General features: G+C 64.1%; 1 protein-coding gene across 1 annotated transcript in view; it reads left to right on the forward strand.

Annotated features, from left to right (window-relative positions):
* The window catches only part of MSANTD2 (Myb/SANT DNA binding domain containing 2), a 43616-nt gene continuing 19732 nt past the window's right edge, over positions 1 to 23884 (forward strand). The window contains 2 exon segments of the mRNA XM_068167214.1: positions 1 to 385; positions 387 to 521. Coding sequence (XP_068023315.1) covers positions 11 to 385; positions 387 to 521 — 510 coding nt within the window. The 5' untranslated portion in view covers positions 1 to 10.

Below are 23884 nucleotides of genomic sequence, written 5' to 3' on the forward strand. Positions count from 1 at the left end.
CAGCTCCAATATGGCGGCGTCCTGCGGCTCCTCGCAGCTCCCGGCCGCCGAGCCGCCGCTGAAGATCCCCAAGATGGAGGTGCTGTCGCCGGGCTCGCCGGGGGCGCTGAGCGACGGCAACCCCAGCCTCTCCGACCCCTCCACGCCCAGCGGCGCCTCCCCGCTCGGCTCGGGGCCGGGGCCGGCGGCCGGCGGGGCCGGGCTGGGGGGCGGCGGCGGCGGCGGGGCCGGGGGCCGCGGCGGGGCTTCGCCTTCCGTCTCCTTCTCGCCGGGCGGTGCCGCCGCCGCCGCCGCCGCCGCCGCTTGCCGAGGCATGTCCTGGACGCCGGCGGAGACCAACGCGCTGATCGCCGTCTGGGGCAACGAGCGGCTGGTGGAGGCGCGGGTACCAGCAGCTGGAGGGCGCCGGGACCGTCTTCGGCAGCAAAGCGCCCGGGCCCGCCATGTACGAGCGAGTCTCCCGCGCCCTGGCGGAGCTGGGCTACGAGCGCACCCCCTCGCAGTGCCGGGAGCGCATCAAGGTACCCCGCGGGGCGCGGGCGGGCGGCGGGGGGGCGGCCCCGGGCGCCTGCCGCGGGTGGCTCCTGGCCCGGGGGGGGGTCGTGGGGTCGCCTCCGGAGCATCCTGCGGCGCTGGAGGCAGAGGCGCCGCCTCCGCTGGGCTCTGGCTCTGGTCCTGCCCTCCCGAGCAGCCTCTGCCCGCGGCTGCGGCTCCCCGGGGCTCGGCGCTGCCCCCGCGGGTGCTGCCCCCGGCGCCTGCTCTCGGCGCCCTCTGCTCGCCTTGGCTCTGGCCCCCGGGGTGCTGTGTGCCCGGTCGCAGCCCCTCAGCAGCGCAGCCTCTCAGCTCAGTCCCTGCGGGGTCCCCCCTGGAGCTTGCTCTGCCCTGGCTGTGGCACCCCCGGGCTCAGCCCAGCCTCTGGTCCCGGCTTTGGCAGCACCCCGGGGCTCAGCCCAGCCTCTGGCCCCGGCTTTGGCAGCACCCCGGGGCTCAGCCCAGCCTCTGGCCCCGGCTTTGGCAGCACCCTGGGGCTCAGCCCAGCCTCTGGCCCCGGCTTTGGCAGCACCCTGGGGCTCAGCCCAGCCTCTGGCCCCGGCTTTGGCAGCACCCTGGGGCTCAGCCCAGCCTCTGGCCCCGGCTTTGGCAGCACCCTGGGGCTCAGCCCAGCCTCTGGCCCCGGCTTTGGCAGCACCCTGGGGCTCAGCCCAGCCTCTGGCCCCGGCTTTGGCAGCACCCTGGGGCTCAGCCCAGCCTCTGGCCCCGGCTTTGGCAGCACCCTGGGGCTCAGCCCAGCCTCTGGCCCCGGCTTTGGCAGCACCCTGGGGCTCAGCCCAGCCTCTGGCCCTGGCTTTGGCAGCACCCTGGCCCCTGGGCTCAGCCCCTTGGAGTCTCTCCCTGCTGGCAGTTTCCTCAAGCACCCTTTGCATCCCCCGGGGTCCCTCCCAGGGTCTCCCCATGCAGGCAGCTTCCCAGAGCATCCTTTGGCCCTGGCTGTGGCACCCCCTGGGCTCAGCCCAGCCTTTGGCCCTGGGGGGGGCACCCTGCCCCCTGAGCTCAGCCCTTTTGCTTTCTCTGGGTGCTGGCAGCTTCCCAGAGCATCCCTTGGTGCTGGCTGGGGAGCCCTGGGCTCGCTCTGGAGGGATGGCCTCACACAGTCACTTCCAGAGCCTCCTTTGGCCCTGGCTGTCCCTGTCCCCTGGGGCCCCCCCAGCACCCAGGAGGCATCTCCTGGCCTGGAGCAGGCTGAGCTCCATGGCCAGCAGCAGCTCCCTGGACCTCCCCTTGAGGTTCAGCCAGGCTGGGCTGGGGGGCTCTGAGTGCTGGGGGGGCCCTGGCCCTGCAGGTGGAGTCCACAGCATCCTCCTCCCTGCTGGGCTCTGGGGCACCACCTTCCTCCCCTGGCCCCAGCTGTGGGGGCATCGTGGCCCTGCCTGGCTCCCTCTGCCCCTGGGGGTGGCCCTGGCTGCCCTCTGAAGCCCTCCTGGGAAGAGGAGGCTCCCAGGGGCTGCAGGGGCTGTGGTCACCTCCTTGCCCCTGTGGTTCTCTCTCACCCTGGGCTTGCTTTGGCTCCCCCAGGGCATGCTGCAGGCCCAGAACCCTCTGTCACACCTGGAGGGTCTTTGCTGCCTCGTTCCTGGGGCCCAGGGCTGGGCTGGGTGGGTGTCCAGCCAGGGAGCTGCAGCCCAGGGGCCTGGGTGGGAGCTGCTGTGGGCTTGCAGTTTGTGAACTGCCTGAAGCTCAGGAGGCAGAATGAGGCCCTGGGGGAGGCCTCCTGGTGCCCCTCTCCAGGGCTGCTGCTCAGGGCTGCTGTGCTGTGGGGGCAGCAGTGGGGCTCTGCCTCAGGACCTCTCTCAGACCTCTGTTTCCCCCTGCTGGAGTTCTGCTTCCACCAAACCTTGGCCTGGAGCCTGCTGGGGAAGCCTCTCCAGGGGGGTTGGCTGTGCCCCCAAGGCTCTGCCCTGGGCTGTGGGGACCCTGCCTGGGGCTGCCCCCTGGCTGCTGTGGGGCTGCTGAGCTGTGCCAGGGCAGCCCAGAGCCAGCAGCTTGGCTGAGCTGCTGTGGGAGCTGGAGCTGGTTGTGGCTGCTGGCAGCTCCCATCCTGCTGGCAGACTCTGCTGCTTGCAGGGGAAGTTTCTCCTTCTCTCCTCAAGAGGTGAACCTTCTCTGCCCCCAGGGGACTGCAGCTTGGGAGGGCTCCCTGTGGCAGCAGCCCCCTGCCCAGCACTGCCTGCAGCCCTCCCTGCAGGCTTTCTGCTGCCTCCAACCCCTGCAGGGCAGAGCTGGTTGTGTCCTACCCCAGGGGCTGCTCCATGGCCTGGAGCCCTCCCTCAGGGTCTCCCTCACCTGGGGGCACAGAAATGAAGCTGCTGAGGCCCTGGGGCTGGGCACTGAGGGCACTGAGGGGAGCTGGAGCTTGGCTCAGGAGCCAGGGAGGGAATTAGCAGAGGGATTGTGGAGGTCATTGTGGAGGCTGCTGCTGAGCAGAGCTGCAGGGCTCCAGGAGGGGCTGCTGGTGCCTGCCTTGTGCCCTGGGGCTGCAGGGAGCTGAGCTGTGCAGGTGACATGGAGAGAGTGTGGGCAGCATCAGGGCAAGGGAGGTTGTGCTGCCCCTCTGGCCTGCCCTGCTGAGGCCACCTCTGGAGCCCTGGGGGCAGTTGTGTGCTGCCCAGCTGCAGAGGGCCAGAGAAGTGCTGGAGAGAGTGCAGGGGAGGCTGGGAAGCTGCTGAGGGGCCTGGAGCAGCTCTGGCAGGAGCAAAGGCTGAGAGGCCTGGGGCTGAGAGGCTGCAGAAGAGCAGCCCCAGAGCAATGCTCAGCAATGCTCAGCAAGAGCTGAAGGGCCCCTGGGGGGCAAGAGGCTGGGGCCAGGCTCTGCTGAGTGGTGGCCAGGGCCAGGCCAAGGGGCAGTGGGCAGAGAGTGGAGGCCAGGAGGTTGGAGGGGAAGAGGAGGAGCAAGTTGTTTGTTGGGAGGGTGCTGGAGGCCTGGAGCAGGCTGCCCAGAGAGGTTGTGGAGTGTCCTGGTGTGGAGAGCTTCCAACCCCCCCTGGGCACTGTGCCCCTGGGCAAGCTGCTGGGGGTGCCCTGCTGGGGCAGGGCCTGGGCTGGGGGAGCTCTGGGGGTCCCTTCCCACTCCCATGCTGGGCTCTGGGGTTCTGTGGCCTGAAGGCACTGCTGGAGCAAGGGAAGGCTGCAGGCCCTTAGCAGTCCTGAGAGCAGACCTGGTCTGGAGGTGAAGGAGCTGCAGCCCCCCAGGGCTCTCTGCCTTCCTCCCTTCCTTTCTGGGCTGCTTTCACTCAGGGCTCACAGGGGAGGGTTTGCCTCTGTGCTGTGAGTTGTGCTTCAGACACAGCAGATCCAACTTCTCTCCTGCCTGCAGCTTGGAGCAGCCCTGGGTGCTGCCAGACCCTGCCCTGGGCTGGGCCAGAACACAGAACCCAGCAAGGCTCAGGCTGGAAGGGAGCTCAGAGCTCAGCTCCAACCTCCTGCCATGCCCAGGGACACCTCTCAGCTGCTCTCAGCTGCTCAGGGCCTCATCCAGCCTGGCCCTGAACACCCCCAGGCAGGAGGCAGCCACAGCCTCCCTGGGCAGCCTGGGCCAGAGTCTCAGCTCCCTCCTGCTGAACAACTTCTGCCTCAGCTCCACTCTAACCCTGCTCTGCCTCAGCTCAAACCATTCCTCCTTGGCCTGTCTCAGACCCCCTCATGAATTCCCTCTGCAGGATCCCTTCAGGTCCTGGCAGCAGCTCTGAGGTGCCCCTGGAGCCTTCTCCTCTGCAGGCTGCACAGCCCCAGCTCCTCATGGCAGAGCTCCTGCAGCCCTGAGGGGTTGGAATGAGCTGGGAGGCAGAACCCAGCTGCCTGGGAGGGAGCTTTCCACCTGTGCTGCTGTGGTGCACTCTGCCCTGGCTCCAGCAGGCTGCTGCTGAGGCTCCTGCTGCCCACAGGGGCTGAGCTGTGCTGCCACTGCCAGCACTGGGCCTGGGCAGGGGCTCAGCCAGAGCCCTCCCAGCAGCTTCCTGCCCTGGAAGGAGGCCTGGGGTCCCCTGAGTGCCTCTCAGCTTGGTGGTTTGGGGCTGCTGGGAGCTTGGAGCACCTCAGATGTCTGCCACAGCATCCTGGAAGCTGAAGTGAGGCAGTGTGGGCTGGGGGCAGGGAGTGAGGTGGATGGGAGCTGGTTGGAGGCCTGGGTCCAGTGGAGGCCCTCAGAGGTTGGTGCTGGGAGCAGAGCTGTGCAGGATCTTCATCAGAGACCTGGCTGAGGGCACAGAGGGCACTGCCAGGCAGCTTGCTGGTGACACCAAACTGGGAGCAGTGGTGACAGCCCTCAGGCTGTGCTGCCATTCAGCCAGGCCTGGACAGGCTGCAGAGCTGGGGGGGAGAAAGGGAATGGAATCCAACAAGGGCAGGGCAGAGTCTGGCAGCTGGGGAAGGACAACCACATGGAGCAGGAGAGGTTGGGGACTGAGCTGCTGGAGAGCAGGGCAGGGCAAAGGTGGCCAGAGGGATGCCCCTGAGCCAGCAGTGTGCCCTGCTGGGCAAGAATTGGCCTTCCTGGCAGCCTGGGCTGCATGAGAAGGGCTGTGGGGAGTGGGGCAGAGAGGTTCTCCTGCCCCTCTGCTCTGCCCTGCTGAGGCCACAGCTGGAGTCTTGTGTCCAGCTCTGGGCCCCTCAGCTCCAGCAGGACCTCAGGGAAGTGCCTGAGAGAGGCCAGGCCAGAGGCACAGAGCTGCTGCAGGCAGTGGAACATCTCCTGTGAGCACAGCTGAGGCAGCTGGGGCTGGGAGCTGGGAGCAGAGCAGCCTGAGGGCTGCCCTCAGTGCTGGGGGTAAAGCTGTGCAGGGCTGGAGCCAGGCTCTGCTCAGGGGTGGCCAAGCCCAGCACAAGGGGCACTGGGGGCAAGCTGGAGCTGAGGAGGTGCCAGGGGAGCAGGAGGGGAAACTTTGTCCCTGTGAGGCTGCCAGAGCCTGGGGCAGGCTGCCCAGAGAGGTTGTGGAGTCTGCTCTGGAGCCTTTCCAACCCCCTGGATGTGTTCTGGGTGCCCTGCCCTGGGTGCCCTGCTCTGGCAGGGCTTGGGCTGGGGGAGCTCCAGAGGTCCCTTCCAGCCTCTCCCATTCTGTGACTCTGATTTCTGCCTGGGGGGCTCCAGGAGAAGCTCTTTGGTGCTCCACAGTTCCCTCACCCTGCAGTGTCCCTGCTCCAGGCTGGCTCAGTGATGTCTTTGGGGTGTCCTAGCTGTGGAGCTCTCTGCCCACTGAAGCCTTTCACCCAACCCTCATTGCCTCAGGGTCTCCATGGGGGACTGAGCCTGCTTTGGAATGCTCTGGGCTGGAGGGGACCCCCAGAGCTCACCCAGCCCAACCCCTGCAGGCAGCAGGGACATCCCCCCTGCAGCAGGCTGCCCAGAGCCCTCTCCAGCCTCACCTGCAATAGCTCCAGGCCTGGAGCCTCAGCCACCTCCCTGGGCAGCCTGCTGCAGCCTCCCAGCAGCCTCCTGCTGCAGAACTTGTTCCTCACCTCCAATCTCAATCTGCTCTGCTCTCAGCCCAAACCATTGCCTCTGCTCCTGTCCCTGCAGGCCTTTGGGGGCAGTCCCTCTGCAGCCTCCTTGCAGCCCTTCAGGCACTGGGAGGTTGCACTGAGCTCTCCCTGGAGCCTTCTCCTCTCCAGGCTGCACAGCCCCAGCTCCCTCAGCCTGTCCCCACAGCAGAGCTGCTCCAAGCCCTGAGCATTCTCCTGGCCTCCTCTGGAGCCTCTCCCTCAGCTCCAGGCCCTTTCTGTGCTGAGGGCTCCAGAGCTGCACACAGTGCTCCAGCTGAGGACTCCCCAGAGCAGAGCACAGAGGCAGAATCTCCTCCCTGGGTCTCTGGCAGTGCTGCTTTGGCTGCAGCCCAGGCTGGGGTTTGCCTCCTGTGCTGCAGTCTCACCCTGCCTGCTCCTGGCCAGCTGCTCCCCCCCAGCACCCCCAAGTCCCTCTCCTCAGGGCTGCTTTCTCTGCCCTGCTCCCCCAGCCTGTGCTGGCAGTGAGGATTGGTCCAGCCCAGGGGCAGGACCTGCCCTGGCTCTGGCTGAGCCTCAGGAGGTTCCCCTGGGGCCATCTCTGCAGCCTGCCCAGGTCCCTCTAGATGCCCTCCTGGCCCTCTGGGGTCTCAGCACCACTCAGCCTGGTGCCCCCTGCACACTGCTGCTGCTTCTGCAGCCTCACTCCGTGTCAGTGATGCAAACATGACCCAGCACAGAGCCCTGGGGGACACCACTGCCCCTGCTCTCCAGCTGCACGTTGAGCCCCTGAGCAGCAGCCTCTGGCTGTGAGCACCCAGCCAGCTCCTCACCCACTGCACAGCCACCCAGCAAGCTCTCCAGCCTGGCCAGCAGGGTGCTGTGGGCACTGCCAGCAGGGTGCTGTGGGCACTGCCAGCAGCCTTGCAGCAGCCCAGGGGATCCCCTCCAGGGGGGGTCCCTTATCCACTGTCACAGGAGGCCACAAGGGTGCTGGGGCAGAACCTGCCCCTGGCACAGCCCTGCTGGCTCCCTGAGTGCCCTCCCTGCCCCTTGGCCCCAGCTTGCAGCCAGGAGGATCTGCTCCAGGCCTGCCCAGCACAGAGCTGGGGCTGGCAGCTTGGCAGCTCCCAGAGGCCTCCTTCCTGCCCCTGGCACCACTGGCTCTGATGCTTCCTTGCTTCAGTCCCTGGGTTGCTCAGCTGGCTGCCAGCTTCCTGTGCCCCCAGCTCATCCCAGCCCCACAGCAGAGCCTCCAGGGCTTGGTGAGGCAGGGAGGGAGCATCTGGCACAGCCCTGGGGGCTCTGTGCCCTCCCCCTGCTGACACTTCAGCCAGAGCAGGAGAAGGAGCCACAGGTTCATGCTCTGAAGGCTGAGGATCTGACCCAGAGAGTGCTGGGGATGGAGCTAAATCCAGCTGGGGGCTGCCCACAGGGCTCAGGGCTGGGTCCAGGGCTCCCCAAGGTCTCCATCAATAGCCTGGGGGAGGGCATGGAGGCTGCCTCAGGCAGGCTGCAGGGGCACCAAGCTGGGTGGCTGTGTTGAGCTGCTGGAGGTTTGGAGGCTCTGCAGAGGGACCTGGGCAGGCTGCAGGGGTGAGCCAAGGCCAAGGGGATGAGGTTCAACAAGGCCAAGGGCTGGGTCCTGCCCTTGGCTCACAACCACCCCAGCAAGGCTCCAGGCTGGGGCAGAGGGGCTGCAAAGTGCCCAGCAGGAAAGGCCCTGGGGGTGCTGGGTGGCAGCAGCTGGAGAGGAGCCAGGGGGTGCCCAGCTGGGCAAGAAGGCCACCAGCAGCCTGGGCTGGAGCAGCAATGGTGTGGGCAGCAGGAGCAGGGCAGGGATTGTGCCCCTGGGCTGGGCACTGCTGAGGCCAGCCCTGGAGTGCTGCCTTCAGCTCTGGGCTCCTGGCTGCCAGCAGGAGCTGGAGAGGCTGCAGCAGGGCCAGGGAAGGGCAAGGAAGCTGGGGAAGGGTGTGGAGAAGAGGGCTGGGGAGGAGCAGCTGAGGGAGCTGGGGGTGGTGAGGCTGGAGGAGAGGAGGCTGAGGGAGACCTCCTTGCTCTCTGCAGCTCCCTGCAAGGAGGCTGGAGCCAGGTGGGGCTTGGGCTCTGCTCCCAGGGAACAAGGGACAGGAGAAGAGGCAATGGCCTCAGGCTGCCCCAGGGGAGGTTTAGGTTGGCCAGGGGAAGAAACTTTTTGCCTTAAAGGGTTCTCCAGGCCTGGCCCAGGCTGCCCAGGGCAGAGATTGAATCCCCACCCCTGGAGGTATTGCCAAGGGGCAGAACTGTGGTGCTGAGGGCCATGGCTCAGCCCCAGCCTTGGGAGGGTTAGGGAAGGGTTGGACTGGATGAGCTTCAAGGTCTCCATCATGTTTCCACCAGTGGAAGAGTTTCTGCCCTCCTGCCCTTTGCCCACAGGAGCTGGAGCCCAGGCTGGCTCTGCTGGCAGCTCCTGGCTCTGCTGGCAGCTCCTGGCTCTGCCTGCAGGAGCTCCCAGGGGCAATCCTGTGCTGGGTTCTGTGTCCCCAGCCTGGGGAGGGCTGCAGGGGGCTGCAGGCTGTGCTTGGCCACCTGGGGGAGGCTTCAGAGGGAGACTGAGCTTGAAGGCAGCTGGGGAAGGTGGCCCCCAGGGGGAGAAGCAAACCCACCTCAGAGAGGGAAGGACTGAGGAATGGCTTCCAGCCCTCAGCTGCTGCTGGCCCCTGCTGCAGGCAGGGCTGTGCTGGGCACTCACTTGGGAGCCCCCTGGGCACAACCTGGTTGGACCTCCTGTGGGAGCCAGGAGGGTGGATTGCAGCTGAGTGCTGCTGCTGGGTGCAAGCAGGCTGAGCAGAGCAGTTGGCTTCTGGTGTGAGGCCCTCAGGGGGCAGGGAGGGCACAGCTTGGAGCAGCTACCCTCTGCCCTCCTGCCTCTGCCTCCTCCTTCCTCTCTGCCTTTGGTCTTTGCTTTGTTACCTCAGGCCCAGCTCCTCTCCCAGGAGCTGCTCCTGCTCTGCTGTGGCCAGCTGGTGTTGAGGCTGCTCCTGATCTTCCTTTGGCTTTCATAGCTTCAGGGATGGAGAGGAACATCCTGGAGCTGCAGCAGGGCAAGGGCAGGGGCCTGGCCCCGGGGAGGAAGAACCTCCTGCAGCAGCACAGGGCAGGGGGAAGCTGCTGGCAAGCAGCTCCAAGCAGAAGCAGCTGGGAGTGCTGGGGGCCAAGGAGTTGCCCAGCAGCAGCAAGGTGGCCTGGGGGCCAAGAAGGCCAAGGCTGTGCTGGGGGCATGGAGCAGAGTGTGGGCAGCAGCAGGGCAAGGGAGGTTGTGCTGCCCCTCTGGCCTGCCCTGCTGAGGCCACCTCTGGAGCCCTGGGGGCAGTTGTGTGCTGCCCAGCTGCAGAGGGCCAGAGAAGTGCTGGAGAGAGTGCAGGGGAGGCTGGGAAGCTGCTGAGGGGCCTGGAGCAGCTCTGGCAGGAGCAGAGGCTGAGAGGCCTGGGGCTGAGAGCCTGCAGAAGAGCAGCCCCAGAGCAATGCTCAGCAATGCTCAGCAAGAGCTGAAGGGCCCCTGGGGGGCAAGAGGCTGGGGCCAGGCTCTGCTGAGTGGTGGCCAGGGCCAGGCCAAGGGGCAGCAAAGGGCAGAGAGTGGAGGCCAGGAGGTTGGAGGGGAAGAGGAGGAGCAAGTTGTTTGTTGGGAGGGTGCTGGAGGCCTGGAGCAGGCTGCCCAGAGAGGTTGTGGAGTGTCCTGGTGTGGAGAGCTTCCAACCCCCCCTGGGCACTGTGCCCCTGGGCAAGCTGCTGGGGGTGCCCTGCTGGGGCAGGGCCTGGCCTGGGGGAGCTCCAGAGCTCCATGTTTGGGTTCAGAGTCTTCCAGGGTGGATAATCTCTTTCCCTTTGAACCCCCTCCAGAGGTTGGTGGATCTCAGGTCCCCTGTAGGTGACAGCAGCTTTCTGTTGGCATTTAAGGGATGGGAAAGCAAAGTGCCCAGTGCCAGGGAGCAGCTTGGTTTGCTTTCCTCCTTGGGTGTCCTGGGAGGCTGCAGCAGAGGAACCTCTCCCATGGAGCAAACCCTTCCTCCTGCTCTGCTCAGCTGCAGCTCCTCTGCCTGCAGCAGTCTGGCAGCCAGCTCCTGTGTCTAGGAGGCTCTGCTGTGGTCGTTTGGGCATCTCTGGCTCATCCTTGGGTGCAGAACCATTCCAGAGGGAGCTGGGAGGTTATGGGGAGCCAGAGACAGGGCCTGGCCAGGAGCTCACTGCAGAGAGACAGACTCACAGTCCCACAGCATCACCAAGGCTGGAAGAGACCTCAAGGATCATCAAGTCCAAGCTGGCACCACAGACCTCCTGACCAAACCATGGCTCCAAGTGCCACATCCAATCCCCTCTGGAACACCTCCAGGCTCAGGGACTCCACCACCTCCCTGGGCAGCACATCCCAAGGGCCAATCTCTCTTGCTGGGAAGAACTTTCTCCTCACCTCCAGCCTAAACCTCCCCTGGCACAGCTTGAGACTGTGTCCTCTTGTTCTGCTGCTGGGAGAAGAGCCCAACCCCCAGCTGGCTCCAACCTCCCTGCAGGGAGTTGCAGAGAGCAAGAAGGTCTCCCCTGAGCCTCCTCTTCTCCAGGCTAAGCAACCCCAGCTCCCTCAGCCTCTCCTCACAGGGCTGTGCTCCAGACCCCTCCCCAGCCTCCTTGCCCTTCTCTGGACACCTTCAAGTCTCTCAATCTCCTTCTTGACCTCAGGAGCCCAGAGCTGGACACAGGACTCCAGGGGTGGCCTCAGCAGTGCTGAGCACAGGGCACAAGGACTTCCCTGCTCCTGCTGGCCACACTCTGCCTGCTGCAGGCCAGGATGCCCTTGGCCTTCTTGGCCCCCTGGGCACACTGCTGGCTCCTGTTCAGCTGCTCTCCACCACTCCCCCCAGGTCCCTCTCTGCCTGGCTGCTCTCAGCCACTCTGCCCCCAGCCTGTAGCTCTGCCTGGGGTTGCTGTGGCCAAAGTGCAGCCCCTGGCACTTGGACTTGTTCAATGCCATCCTGTTGGCCTCTGCCCATCTGTGCAGCCTGGCCAGGTCCCTCTGCAGAGCTCTGCTGCCCTCTAACAGCTCAACTCCTGCCCCCAGCTTGGTGTCCTCTGCACATTCACTGCTGATGGACTCCATCCCCTCCTCCAGATCATCAATGAAGATATTGATCAGGCTTGGGGCCCAGCACTGCTCCCTGGGGCACAGCACTGGTGCCTGGCTGCCAGCTGGCTGTGGCACCATTCACCACCACTCTCTGGGCTCAGCCTCCAGCCAGCTCCTAACCCAGCTCAGAGAGCTGCTGTCCCAGCCAGGGGCTGACAGCTTGGCCAGGAGTTGGCTGTGGGGGATGGTGTCAAAGGCCTTGCTGCAGTCCAGGCAGAGTTCATCCACAGCCTGCCCCACACCCACCAGGCAGTCACCTGATCATAGAAGGAGATCAGGTTGGAGAGGCAGGACCTGCCCTTCCTAACTCCATGCTGGCTGGGCCTGAGCCCTTGGCCATCCTTCAGGTGCAGTTATTGCCCCCAGGATAATCTGCTCCATCACTTTCCCTGGCACTGAGCTCAGGCTGCCAGGCCTGGAGCTTCCAGGTTCCTCCATCCGACCCTTCCTGTGGCTGGGGACCACCTTGGCCAGTTTCAGTCACCTGGGACCTCTCCAGTGAGCCAGGACTGGAGGAAGATGATGGAGAGCACTTGGCAGCTCATCTGCCAGCTCTCTCAGCACCCTAGGATGGATCCCATCCGGTCCCATGGACTTGTGAGTGTCCAAGTGGCTCAGCAGGTCCCAAACCAATTGCCCATGGATTGCCAGGGCATTGCACTGCTCCCTGACCCTGTCACCCAGCTCTGGAGGCCACTCCTCCTGAGCTCCTCCTGCCTGGCTGTTAAACACTGAGGCAAAGAAGGTGTTCAGGACCTCAGCCTTTGCCTCCTCTTCAGTCACAGTGCTCCCCTCCAGCTCCCATAAGCAGTGCAGGTTCCTCTGGCCCTCTTTGTAGTGGTGATGTATTTGTAGCAGTGCTGTTTGGTGCCTTTCACAGAGGTGTTCAGCTCCAGTTCCAGCTGGGCCTTTGCCTCTCTGGTTTTTCTCCTACATAATCTCACAGCTTCCTTAAACATCCCTGGAGAAGCCTTCCCCTCCTCCCCAAGGTGATACAGCCTCTTGTTTCCCCTTCCACCCTCCAGGAGCTGCTTGCTCATCCAGGCCCAGAGCCTCCCCCTGGGCTCATCTTTCAGCCCATGGGAACTGCCAGTCCCTCTGCCTTCCAGAGCTCCTCTCTGAAGCAGCTCCAACCCCCCTGGACCCCTTGGTTCCTGAGGGCTGCTGCCCAGGAGACTTTGCAAATAGGCTTCTTAAACAGGCTGCAGGTTGCAGCCCCTGGGACAGCAGGGCTCAGCCTGGTGGAGACCTCAGCTCAGCTTGGGAGCAGAGATTGTCCCTGTCCTGCTCTTTGGCCGTGGGAAGGTGCTGGAACCCTCTCAGGCAGCACCCATGGCCTGCTGGACATCTTGGGCATCCCCCAGCTCTGCTCTGGGGTCAGGAGGGAGCTGCAGCAGGAGGTGTTGGGTGGTGTGGGGCTGCCTTTGCTCTCCTTGCTCTTCCCAGTTGCTCTGCATCCCCCTGAGAGTGTGAACCTCTGCAGAGGTCTCCCCAGGCTGAGCCTTGCTCCTGGGGGCAGCTGGAGTGGGAGACACCTTTGGCATTGCCTTTGTCCCCTGAGGGAGAGCCAGCAGGGATCTGTCCTGGCTGGCTGAGAGCACAGAGCTGACCCTCTGGCTGCACCTGGTCCTGGCTGCTGCAGTTTGGGCTTTCCTTGGAGGCTCCTGGCTGGCATGGAGGCGTTGCTCCTGATCACAGGGGGGCCAGGAGCCCTCAAGCTTGCTCTGCAAGGCAAGATCAGCTCACCCTGGTGGCCTCGGGCAGGGGGAGCAGCAGCCTGAGCTCTGCAGCAGAGGCCTGAGCTGTGGTGGGCACAGGCACAGCAGAGCTCCCTGCTTGGCCTTCTCAAGCTCTGCTCCTCACTCTTCCTCCAAAGCAGGAGCTGGAGGTGCCCAGCCCCTTCTGCAGCTGGCTCTGCAGAGCTGCTTGGTGTTCAGGAGGGGATTGGAAGTGGCCCTTGGAGCCATGGCTTGGTTGTCAGGAGGTGCTGGGTGACAGCTTGGACTTGCTGAGCTCTGAGGTCTCTTCCAACCTTACTGATTGTGTGATTCTCTCTTGGTGTCCAGCCCCAGCAGCATCAAATCCCTGAGGAGGAGCTTTATCCTCAGCTCTCAAACAGCAGCAGCTGATGGAGATCTCCACAGCTGAGAGACCTGAGGTGTAGCTCCCACTGCTGCAGGGAGGTTCAGCATGGGCTGGTCCCTGCCTGGCCCTGAGCCTCTGCTCCCTGCTGCCCAGCCCTGAGCCTCTGCTCCCTGCCCAGCCCTGAGCCTCTGCTCCCTGCTGCCCAGCCCTGAGCCTCTGCTCCCTGCTGCCCAGCCCTGAGCCTCTGCTCCCTGCTCCTGCCCGGCCCTGAGCCTCTGCTCCCTGCTGCGCAGCCCTGAGCCTCTGCTCCCTGCTGCCCAGCCCTGAGCCTCTGCTCCCTGCTGCCCAGCCCTGAGCCTCTGCTCCCTGCTGCCCAGCCCTGAGCCTCTGCTCCCTGCTGCCCAGCCCTGAGCCTCTGCTCCCTGCTGCCCAGCCCTGAGCCTCTGCTCCCTGCCCAGCCCTGAGCCTCTGCTCCCTGCTGCCCAGCCCTGAGCCTCTGCTCCCTGCCCAGCCCTGAGCCTCTGCTCCCTGCTGCCCAGCCCTGAGCCTCTGCTCCCTGCCCAGCCCTGAGCCTCTGCTCCCTGCTGCCCAGCCCTGAGCCTCTGCTCCCTGCCCAGCCCTGAGCCTCTGCTCCCTGCCCAGCCCTGAGCCTCTGCTCCCTGCTGCCCAGCCCTGAGCCTCTGCTCCCTGCTGCCCAGCCCTGAGCCTCTGCTCCCTGCCCCCCAGCCCTGAGCCTCTGCTCCCTGCCCGGCCCTGAGCCTCTGCTCCCTGCTGCCCAGCCCTGAGCCTCTGCTCCCTGCCCAGCCCTGAGCCTCTGCTCCCTGCCCAGCCCTGAGCCTCTGCTCCCTGCTGCCCAGCCCTGAGCCTCTGCTCCCTGCTGCCCAGCCCTGAGCCTCTGCTCCCTGCTGCCCAGCCCTGAGCCTCTGCTCCCTGCCCAGCCCTGAGCCTCTGCTCCCTGCCCAGCCCTGAGCCTCTGCTCCCTGCTGCCCAGCCCTGAGCCTCTGCTCCCTGCTGCCCAGCCCTGAGCCTCTGCTCCCTGCTGCCCAGCCCTGAGCCTCTGCTCCCTGCTGCCCAGCCCTGAGCCTCTGCTCCCTGCTGCCCAGCCCTGAGCCTCTGCTCCCTGCTGCCCAGCCCTGAGCCTCTGCTCCCTGCTGCCCAGCCCTGAGCCTCTGCTCCCTGCCCAGCCCTGAGCCTCTGCTCCCTGCCCAGCCCTGAGCCTCTGCTCCCTGCTGCCCAGCCCTGAGCCTCTGCTCCCTGCCCAGCCCTGAGCCTCTGCTCCCTGCCCAGCCCTGAGCCTCTGCTCCCTGCCCAGCCCTGAGCCTCTGCTCCCTGCCCAGCCCTGAGCCTCTGCTCCCTGCTGCCCAGCCCTGAGCCTCTGCTCCCTGCCCGGCCCTGAGCCTCTGCTCCCTGCTGCCCAGCCCTGAGCCTCTGCTCCCTGCTGCCCAGCCCTGAGCCTCTGCTCCCTGCCTGGCTCTGAGCCTCTGCTCCCTGCTGCCCAGCCCTGAGCCTCTGCTCCCTGCTGCCCAGCCCTGAGCCTCTGCTCCCTGCTGCCCAGCCCTGAGCCTCTGCTCCCTGCCCAGCCCTGAGCCTCTGCTCCCTGCCCAGCCCTGAGCCTCTGCTCCCTGCTGCCCAGCCCTGAGCCTCTGCTCCCTGCAGCCCAGCCCTGAGCCTCTGCTCCCTGCCTGGCCCTGAGCCTCTGCTCCCTGCCCAGCCCTGAGCCTCTGCTCCCTGCCCAGCCCTGAGCCTCTGCTCCCTGCCCGGCCCTGAGCCTCTGCTCCCTGCCCGGCCCTGAGCCTCTGCTCCCTGCTGCCCAGCCCTGAGCCTCTGCTCCCTGTCCAGCCCTGAGCCTCTGCTCCCTGCTGCCCAGCCCTGAGCCTCTGCTCCCTGCTGCCCAGCCCTGAGCCTCTGCTCCCTGCCTGGCCCTGAGCCTCTGCTCCCTGCCTGGCCCTGAGCCTCTGCTCCCTGCTCCTGCCTGGCCCTGAGCCTCTGCTCCCTGCCCTGAGCCTCTGCTCCCTGCCCAGCCCTGAGCCTCTGCTCCCTGCCCAGCCCTGAGCCTCTGCTCCCTGCTGCCCAGCCCTGAGCCTCTGCTCCCTGCTGCCCAGCCCTGAGCCTCTGCTCCCTGCTGCCCAGCCCTGAGCCTCTGCTCCCTGCCTGGCCCTGAGCCTCTGCTCCCTGCCCAGCCCTGAGCCTCTGCTCCCTGCCCAGCCCTGAGCCTCTGCTCCCTGCTGCCCAGCCCTGAGCCTCTGCTCCCTGCCCGGCCCTGAGCCTCTGCTCCCTGCTGCCCAGCCCTGAGCCTCTGCTCCCTGCTGCCCAGCCCTGAGCCTCTGCTCCCTGCCTGGCCCTGAGCCTCTGCTCCCTGCCCGGCCCTGAGCCTCTGCTCCCTGCCCGGCCCTGAGCCTCTGCTCCCTGCTGTCCAGCCCTGAGCCTCTGCTCCCTGCTGTCCAGCCCTGAGCCTCTGCTCCCTGCTGCCCGGCCCTGAGCCTCTGCTCCCTGCTGCCCAGCCCTGAGCCTCTGCTCCCTGCTGCCCAGCCCTGAGCCTCTGCTCCCTGCCCAGCCCTGAGCCTCTGCTCCCTGCCCGGCCCTGAGCCTCTGCTCCCTGCCTGGCCCTGAGCCTCTGCTGCCTGCTGCCCAGCCCCAAGCTGCTGCTCCCTGCCCTGGGCTCTGGGGGCTGCTTGTAGCTGCCTGTGCAAGGCCTCACTGACTGCTTCCTGCATCAGCTGCCCAGAGCAGCATCCCCCAGCAGCCTTCCCCTGTGTTCTGCAGCTGCTTCTTCACCCCCCTGGGGAGAGCTCCCCCCTGTCCAGCTGCTGTCACAGGAGGAGCAGCTCCAGCAGCTTGCCCTGCTGGGCTCCTCTGAAGCAGTCCTGAGCTCTGGTCATGAGAGTCCTGTGCTGAAACTTCTTCACCTCCATTGCTTTGTGCTCCCACCACAGGATCCCAAACTGCTCTGGGTGGGAAGGGACTCCCAAAGCTCATTCCTGCAGCCCCCAGGGACATCCCCAGCCACAGCAGGCTGCTCCCAGCCCCAAGCAACCTGCCCTGCCCTGCTGCCAGCCATGGGGCAGCTCCACCTCTCTGGGCAGCCTGGGCCAGGCTCTCCCCAGCCTCAGCACCAACCATTTCTCCTTCTCTCCCCTCTCAAGCTCCCTCTTGGCCTTCCAAACCATCCCCCCTTGGCCTGGCCCAACAGGCCCTGCTCCAAGCTCTGGCCCCAGCTTGCTTCAGGTGCTGGGAGGCCAGCAGAAGGTGTCCCTGGAGCCTTCTCCTCTGCAGGCTGCCCAAGGCCAACTCTCTCAGCCTGGCTCCCAGCAGAGGGCTTCCAGCCCTGCCAGCACTGCTGTGGCCTCCTCTGGCCCTGCTGCCCCAGCTCCCTGCCTGTGCTGTGCTGAGGGCTCCAGAGCTGCCCCAGCCCTGCAGGGGGGGTGAGCAGAGCAGAGCAGAGGGGCAGAATCCCCTCCCTCCATCTCCATCCACCCTGGCAGTGAGGATCTCAGGACCTCTCCCTGGGCCTTCCCTGCCTGCCCTACAGCCACTCCAGGCCCCAGCAGCAGCTTAGCTTCTCTTCTCTTCTCCTTCTCTTCTCTTCTCTTCTCTTCTCTTCTCTTCTCTTCTCTTCTCTTCTCTTCTCTTCTCTTCTCTTCTCTTCTCTTCTCTTCTCTTCTCTTCTCTTCTCTTCTCTTCTCTTCTCTTCTCTTCTCTTCTCTTCTCTTCTCTTCTCTTCTCTTCTCTTCTCTTCTCTTCTCTTCTCTTCCTCTTCTCTTCCTCTTCTCTTCCTCTTCTCTTCCTCTTCTCTTCCTCTTCTCTTCCTCTTCTCTTCCTCTTCTCTTCCTCTTCTCTTCCTCTTCTCTTCCTCTTCTCTTCCTCTTCTCTTCCTCTTCTCTTCCTCTTCTCTTCCTCTTCTCTTCCTCTTCTCTTCCTCTTCTCTTCCTCTTCTCTTCCTCTTCTCTTCCTCTTCTCTTCCTCTTCTCTTCCTCTTCTCTTCCTCTTCTCTTCCTCTTCTCTTCCTCTTCTCTTCCTCTTCTCTTCCTCTTCTCTTCCTCTTCTCTTCCTCTTCTCTTCCTCTTCTCTTCCTCTTCTCTTCCTCTTCTCTTCCTCTTCTCTTCCTCTTCTCTTCCTCTTCTCTTCCTCTTCTCTTCCTCTTCTCTTCCTCTTCTCTTCCTCTTCTCTTCCTCTTCTCTTCCTCTTCTCTTCCTCTTCTCTTCCTCTTCTCTTCCTCTTCTCTTCCTCTTCTCTTCCTCTTCTCTTCTCCCCCTGGTGTTTCATCTCATGTTGGCTGTGAGCGCCTTGGCAGGCTGAGGGTAGGAGCTGTTGGCTGCTGCTGATCCAGAGGTGAAGCCAAGAGCTCCTCTCTGCTGAGCAGCTCAAGAGCATCCTCAGAGCTGCCTGTGGTGCTAAGTGGTGCTCTGGGCCACGGGGACCTCGCATTTAATCAACCTAAAGAGCTTGCTGTGGAGATGTCTGCAGCCTCCACCTGCCCTGTGGAGCCCCTAGCATCAGGCCTGGAGGTTCTTGTGGTGGGCCCCTGGGGGCCCTGCTGTGGTTCTCCTTACCTGATCTTGGGCTGTGCCTGCAGCAGTCACCTCCTGAAGCTGCAGCTCCTGCAGAGGGAGTGGTTCTGTGGGGAGCTCAGAGGGGAGATGAGGAGCTGGGAGGTGGAGAGGCTGAGGAGCTCCACGCTGAGCCCTCGGACTTGTGCCCTGTGGTTGGAGTGGGGATGTTGTGCCCTGGGCTTGCAGGCAGGGCAGTGGGCAGAGGGCCTCAGTCTCTCCCAGCCTGGGCCATTGCCAGGTCTCTTTCCAGGTGCTTGTCCTAAGCTGATGGTTTCTTGCCTGCCAAGCTGAGCAGCTGGGGAGCCATGGAGCAGGAGGTGAGCTGGAGCCCAGCAGGAGTAGAGGAGGTGCAGGAGAGCAGAGTAGGCCTTCAGGCTGGGCCCTCAGAGTCACCTGGGGGAGAGAGATATCTGAAGCCTTTGGCTGCTCACCATGGCCAGGGGAGCTTTGTGAAGTCCAAGGCCATGGCCACTCCTTCAGGCCTTTCCCAAGCCTCTGGCAGTGCCTCCAAGAGGGAGGAGCTGGCAGGGAGCTCAGTCCTCCAGGGGGTGAGACCAGAGAGCCACCAGCTGCCTGGCCATGGCCTGCTGCTGCCTTTGGAAGCACCAGGCTGGAGCTGCTGCTGGAGCTTGAGGTGCTCCCACCCACATGTGAGGTGCTCAGGGTGCTCCCACCCACATGTGAGGTGCTCAGGGTGCTCCCACCCACATGTGAGGTGCTCAGGGTGCTCCCACCCACATGTGAGGTGCTCAGGGTGCTCCCACCCACATGTGAGGTGCTCAGGGTGCTGTTACCCACATGTGAGGTGCTCAGGGTGCTGTCACCCACATGTGAGGTGCTCAGGGTGCCCTCACCCACATGTGAGGTGCTCAGGGTGCTGTCACTCACATGTGAGGTGCTCAGGGTGCTCCCACCCACATGTGAGGTGCTCAAGGTGCTGTCACCCACATGTGAGGTGCTCAGGGTGCTCCCACCCACATGTGAGGTGCTCAAGGTGCTCCCACCCACATGTGAGGTGCTCAGGGTGCCCTCACCCACATGTGAGGTGCTCAGGGTGCTCCCACCCACATGTGAGGTGCTCAGGGTGCTGTCACCCACATGTGAGGTGCTCAGGGTGCTCCCACCCACATGTGAGGTGCTCAGGGTGCTGTCACCCACGTGTGAGGTGCTCAGGGTGCTGTCACCCACATGTGAGGTGCTCAGGGTGCTGTCACCCACGTGTGAGGTGCTCAGGGTGCTCCCACCCACGTGTGAGGTGCTCAGGGTGCTGTCACCCACATGTGAGGTGCTCAGGGTGCTGTCACCCACATGTGAGGTGCTCAAGGTGCCCTCACCCACATGTGAGGTGCTCAGGGTGCCCTCACCCACATGTGAGGTGCTCAGGGTGCTGTCACTCACATGTGAGGTGCTCAGGGTTCTGTCACTCACATGTGAGGTGCTCAGGGTGCTGTCACCCACATGTGAGGTGCTCAGGGTGCTCCCACCCACATGTGAGGTGCTCAGGGTGCTGTCACCCACATGTGAGGTGCTCAGGGTGCTGTCACCCACATGTGAGGTGCTCAAGGTGCCCTCACCCACATGTGAGGTGCTCAAGGTGCCCTCACCCACATGTGAGGTGCTCAGGGTGCTGTCACTCACATGTGAGGTGCTCAGGGTTCTGTCACTCACATGTGAGGTGCTCAGGGTGCTGTCACCCACATGTGAGGTGCTCAGGGTGCTCCCACCCACATGTGAGGTGCTCAGGGTGCTGTCACCCACATGTGAGGTGCTCAGGGTGCTGTCACCCACATGTGAGGTGCTCAAGGTGCCCCCACCCACATGTGAGGTGCTCAAGCTGAAGTTTGAGCTGCCCTCACCCACATGTGAGGTGCTCAGGGTGCTCCCACCCACATGTGAGGTGCTCAGGGTGCTGTCACCCACATGTGAGGTGCTCAGGGTGCTGTCACCCACATGTGAGGTGCTCAAGCTCAAGTTTGAGCTGCCCTCACCCACATGTGAGGTGCTCAAGCTGAAGTTTGAGGTGCTCTCACCCACATGTGAGGTGCTCAAGCTGAAGTTTGAGGTGCCCTCACCCACATGTGAGGTGCTCAAGCTGAAGTTTGAGGTGCTCTCACCCACATGTGAGGTGCTCAAGCTGAAGTTTGAGGTGCCCTCACCCACATGTGAGGTGCTCAAGCTGAAGTTTGAGGTGCCCTCACCCACATGTGAGGTGCTCAAGCTGAAGTTTGAGGTGCTCTCACCCACCTGAGGTGCTCAAGCTGAAGTTTGAGGTGCTCTCAGCCAAGACTGAGGTTCTCCTGCTGGAGTCTGAGCTGCTTCCACCCAAGTCAGAGGCTCTCCTGCTGGCATTTGACCTGCTCTCACCCAAGAGTGAGGCTCTCCTGCTGGGGCTGGAAGTGCTCTCACCCAGACTCCAAGGTGCTCTCAGTGCCATGTGAGGCTGGCCAGCAGCAGAGGCTGATGCCAGCAGCAGAGGCTGATGCCAGCAGGTCCAGCTGGGCAGCAAGCTCCAAAGTGCTCTTGGCTCTCAGGAGTAACAAGCAAGGAGCTCACTGCTTTTCCCCTCCTCTAATCCTTCTCCTGTCCTCCTCTGGCGTGGTGCTGAGCTCTTGGCATGGGAGAACGAGGTGCTCTGCAGCCTGAGTGAAGCCTTGGGTCACTCCCAGGCCACAGCCTGCTGTGGAGCCCAAGAGTAGGGAGAGAAGGTGAAGCACAGAGCCAAAGGCTGCAGGTGTTGAACATTGCCAGGGGGGCTTGGCTAGCAGGGCTGCAGGGTTTGGTGTGGCTGGCTGCAGAGCTGCTGGGAGGTGGAGCTGGAGGCTCTCAGTCTGTGGCTAAAGCAGGGCAGGTGTCACAGGTGGGATCTGGGCTCTGCTTTCTGGGGAGTCTGGGGGGGAAACAAGAGTTTGCCCATGTGGATGTGGGCTGAAAGGAGAGAAAGGGGAGTGGAAGGCTGAGGTTGAGCCCCCAGGTGGATCTGTGCCCCCAGGTGGATCTGAGCCCCCAGATGGATCTCTGAGCCCCCAGGTGGATCTGAGCCCCCAGATGGAACTGAGCCCCCAGGTGTATCTCTGAGCCCCCAGGTGGATCTGAGCCCCCAGGTGTATCTCTGAGCCCCCAGATGGATCTCTGAGCCCCCAGATGGATCTGAGCCCCCAGATGGAACTGAGCCCCCAGGTGGATCTCTGAGCCCCCAGATGGAACTGAGCCCCCAGATGGATCTCTGAGCCCCCAGATGGATCTCTGAGCCCCCAGGTGGATCTGTGCCCCCAGGTGGATCTCTGAGCCCCCAGGTGGATCTCAGCCCCCAGGTGGATCTGAGCCCCCAGCTGTATCTCTGAGCCCCCAGATGGATCTGAGCCCCCAGGTGTATCTCTGAGCCCCCAGATAGATCTGAGCCCCCAGGTGGATCTGAGCCCCCAGATAGTTCTGAGCCCCCAGGTGGATCTCAGCCCCCAGATGGATCTCTGAGCCCCCAGGTGGATCTCTGAGCCCCCAGGTGTATCTCTGAGCCCCCAGATGGATCTGAGCCCCCAGGTGTATCTCTGAGCCCCCAGATGGATCTGAGCCCCCAGGTGTATCTCTGAGCCCCCAGATGGATCTCTGAGCCCCCAGATGGATCTGAGCCCCCAGATGGATCTCTGAGCCCCCAGGTGGATCTGAGCCCCCAGGTGGATCTCTGAGCCCCCAGATGGATCTGAGCCCCCAGCTGTATCTCTGAGCCCCCAGATGGATCTGAGCCCCCAGGTGTATCTCTGAGCCCCCAGATAGATCTGAGCCCCCAGGTGGATCTGAGCCCCCAGATAGTTCTGAGCCCCCAGGTGGATCTCAGCCCCCAGATGGATCTCTGAGCCCCCAGGTGGATCTCTGAGCCCCCAGGTGTATCTCTGAGCCCCCAGATGGATCTGAGCCCCCAGGTGTATCTCTGAGCCCCCAGATGGATCTGAGCCCCCAGGTGTATCTCTGAGCCCCCAGATGGATCTCTGAGCCCCCAGATGGATCTGAGCCCCCAGATGGATCTCTGAGCCCCCAGGTGGATCTGAGCCCCCAGGTGGATCTCTGAGCCCCCAGATGGATCTGAGCCCCCAGGTGTATCTCTGAGCCCCCAGGTGGATCTGAGCCCCCAGGTGGATCTCTGAGCCCCCAGATGGATCTGAGCCCCCAGATGGATCTGAGCCCCCAGATGGATCTCTGTGTCCCCAGGTGGATCTGAGCCCCCAGGTGTCTCTCTGAGCCCCCAGATGGATCTGAGCCCCCAGGTGGATCTCTGAGCCCCCAGGTGTATCTCTGAGCCCCCAGATGGATCTCTGAGCCCCCAGATGGATCTGAGCCCCCAGATGGATCTCTGAGCCCCCAGGTGGATCTCTGAGCCCCCAGGTGGATCTGAGCCCCCAGATGTATCTCTGAGCCCCCAGGTGTATCTCTGAGCCCTCAGGTGGATCTCTGAGCCCCCAGATGGATCTCAGCCCCAGGTGGATCTCAGCCCCCAGGTGGATCTCTGAGCCCCCAGATGGATCTCAGCCCCCAGATAGATCTGAGCCCCCAGATGTCTCTCTGAGCCCCCAGATGGATCTGAGCCCCCAGATGGATCTCTGTGTCCCCAGGTGGATCTGAGCCCCCAGGTGGATCTCTGAGCCCCCAGATGGATCTGAGCCCCCAGGTGTCTCTCTGAGCCCCCAGATGGATCTGAGCCCCCAGATGGATCTCAGCCCCCAGATGGATCTCAGCCCCCAGATAGATCTGAGTCCCCAGATGGCTCTCTGAGCCCCCAGATGGATCTGAGCCCCCAGGTGTATCTCTGAGCCCCCAGATGGATCTCAGCCCCCAGGTGTCTCTCTGAGCCCCCAGGTGGATCTCAGCCCCCAGGTGGATCTCAGCCCCCAGGTGGATCTCTGTGTCCCCAGCCTGCAGCCAGGGAGTGCTGGGAGGTTTCTTGGCCAGGTCTTTGGTGCCAGCTTGAGGCAGCTGGTTGGTTTCCACCTCCTCTCCCGTTTCCTGGAGTCTCAGAGTGGCCTGGGTTGGAAGGGAGCTCTGGAGGCCCCCTGGCTGTGCCCCCCCCAGAGGCTGCAGTCCGGAAGGGGCTCTCCGGCCGCCTGGGAGCCGCTCCGGGGCTGCCTGCTGCCTGGAGGCTTTTCTGGGGGTTCTCATTCTTCTGTTCTTTTTGTGTGTGTTTTCTTGACACAGCAGGGTAAAAACTGAGCTGCTGCTGCTTGGCAGTTTTGCTTCTTGCCCCCCACCAGGGCTCTGAGTGCCCCGAGGAGACTGGTGAGGAGGTAACTGCTCTGCCGCCGCCGCTGTTAAACCAGGGTGTGAGGAGCATTAGGTAGGTCTGAGCCATCTGGAGGTGGCAAAGTTGTTCTTTTGGGGGGAAAAAAGACCCCAAGCCCAAGCAGTTGTGGCATTGTGTGCTTCCAAGAATCCTGCTGCAGAGAGCAAAGTGCTGGGGCTGGGCAGATGCCTGCCCCGGAGGGGCTGTGCAGCCTCGGCAGCGGCGCTGAGGGCAGGGTGCAGGCCCCAGCCCCGCAGGGGAGGCTCAGGGGTGACCTGGCAGTGCTGGCTGAATGCTTGGGTGATCTGAAAGGTCTCCTCCAACCCAAGCAATTCCAACTTAATTCCCAGCTTAAGGCCTCTTTGGAGCTTCACCATTCAAGCCACAGCCTGAGCAGTCTGATCCAGATCAGGTGGGTGGGAGGGGGAGAGAGAGAGAGAGTGAGAGCTGTTCCTAGCCCTCCACCAACCCAAACCCCACCCAGATGCAGCCAGCCTGGGGCACAGCAGCTTGTGGCTGAGGGATGCCCACGGAGATTGCTCCCCCTGGGCACTAAGGAGGAAGCCTGGATGGCAATCCTGGGCTGGTGGCTTTGCCTCACTGCCACCCTCAGCACAGGCACCACGAGCAGGCCAGGCTGGTGGAGCTCTGTGCGGGAGGCTGCCCCCAAGGCTGCTCTGAGCATGCAGAGCCATGGCAGTGCTGGCACCCTGGGCAGTGCTGGCATCCTGGGCAGTGCTGCCACCCTGTGCAGTGCTGGCATCCTGTGCAGTGCTGCCACCCTGTGCAGTGCTGCTCCAGAGGGCTGGAGCTCCTCTCCTATGGGGGCAG

Source organism: Melanerpes formicivorus, unplaced genomic scaffold, assembly GCF_026170545.1.
Source record: "Melanerpes formicivorus ecotype bairdi unplaced genomic scaffold, bMelFor1.0.p_v2 SCAF_114, whole genome shotgun sequence".
Classification (NCBI taxonomy): domain Eukaryota; kingdom Metazoa; phylum Chordata; class Aves; order Piciformes; family Picidae; genus Melanerpes; species Melanerpes formicivorus.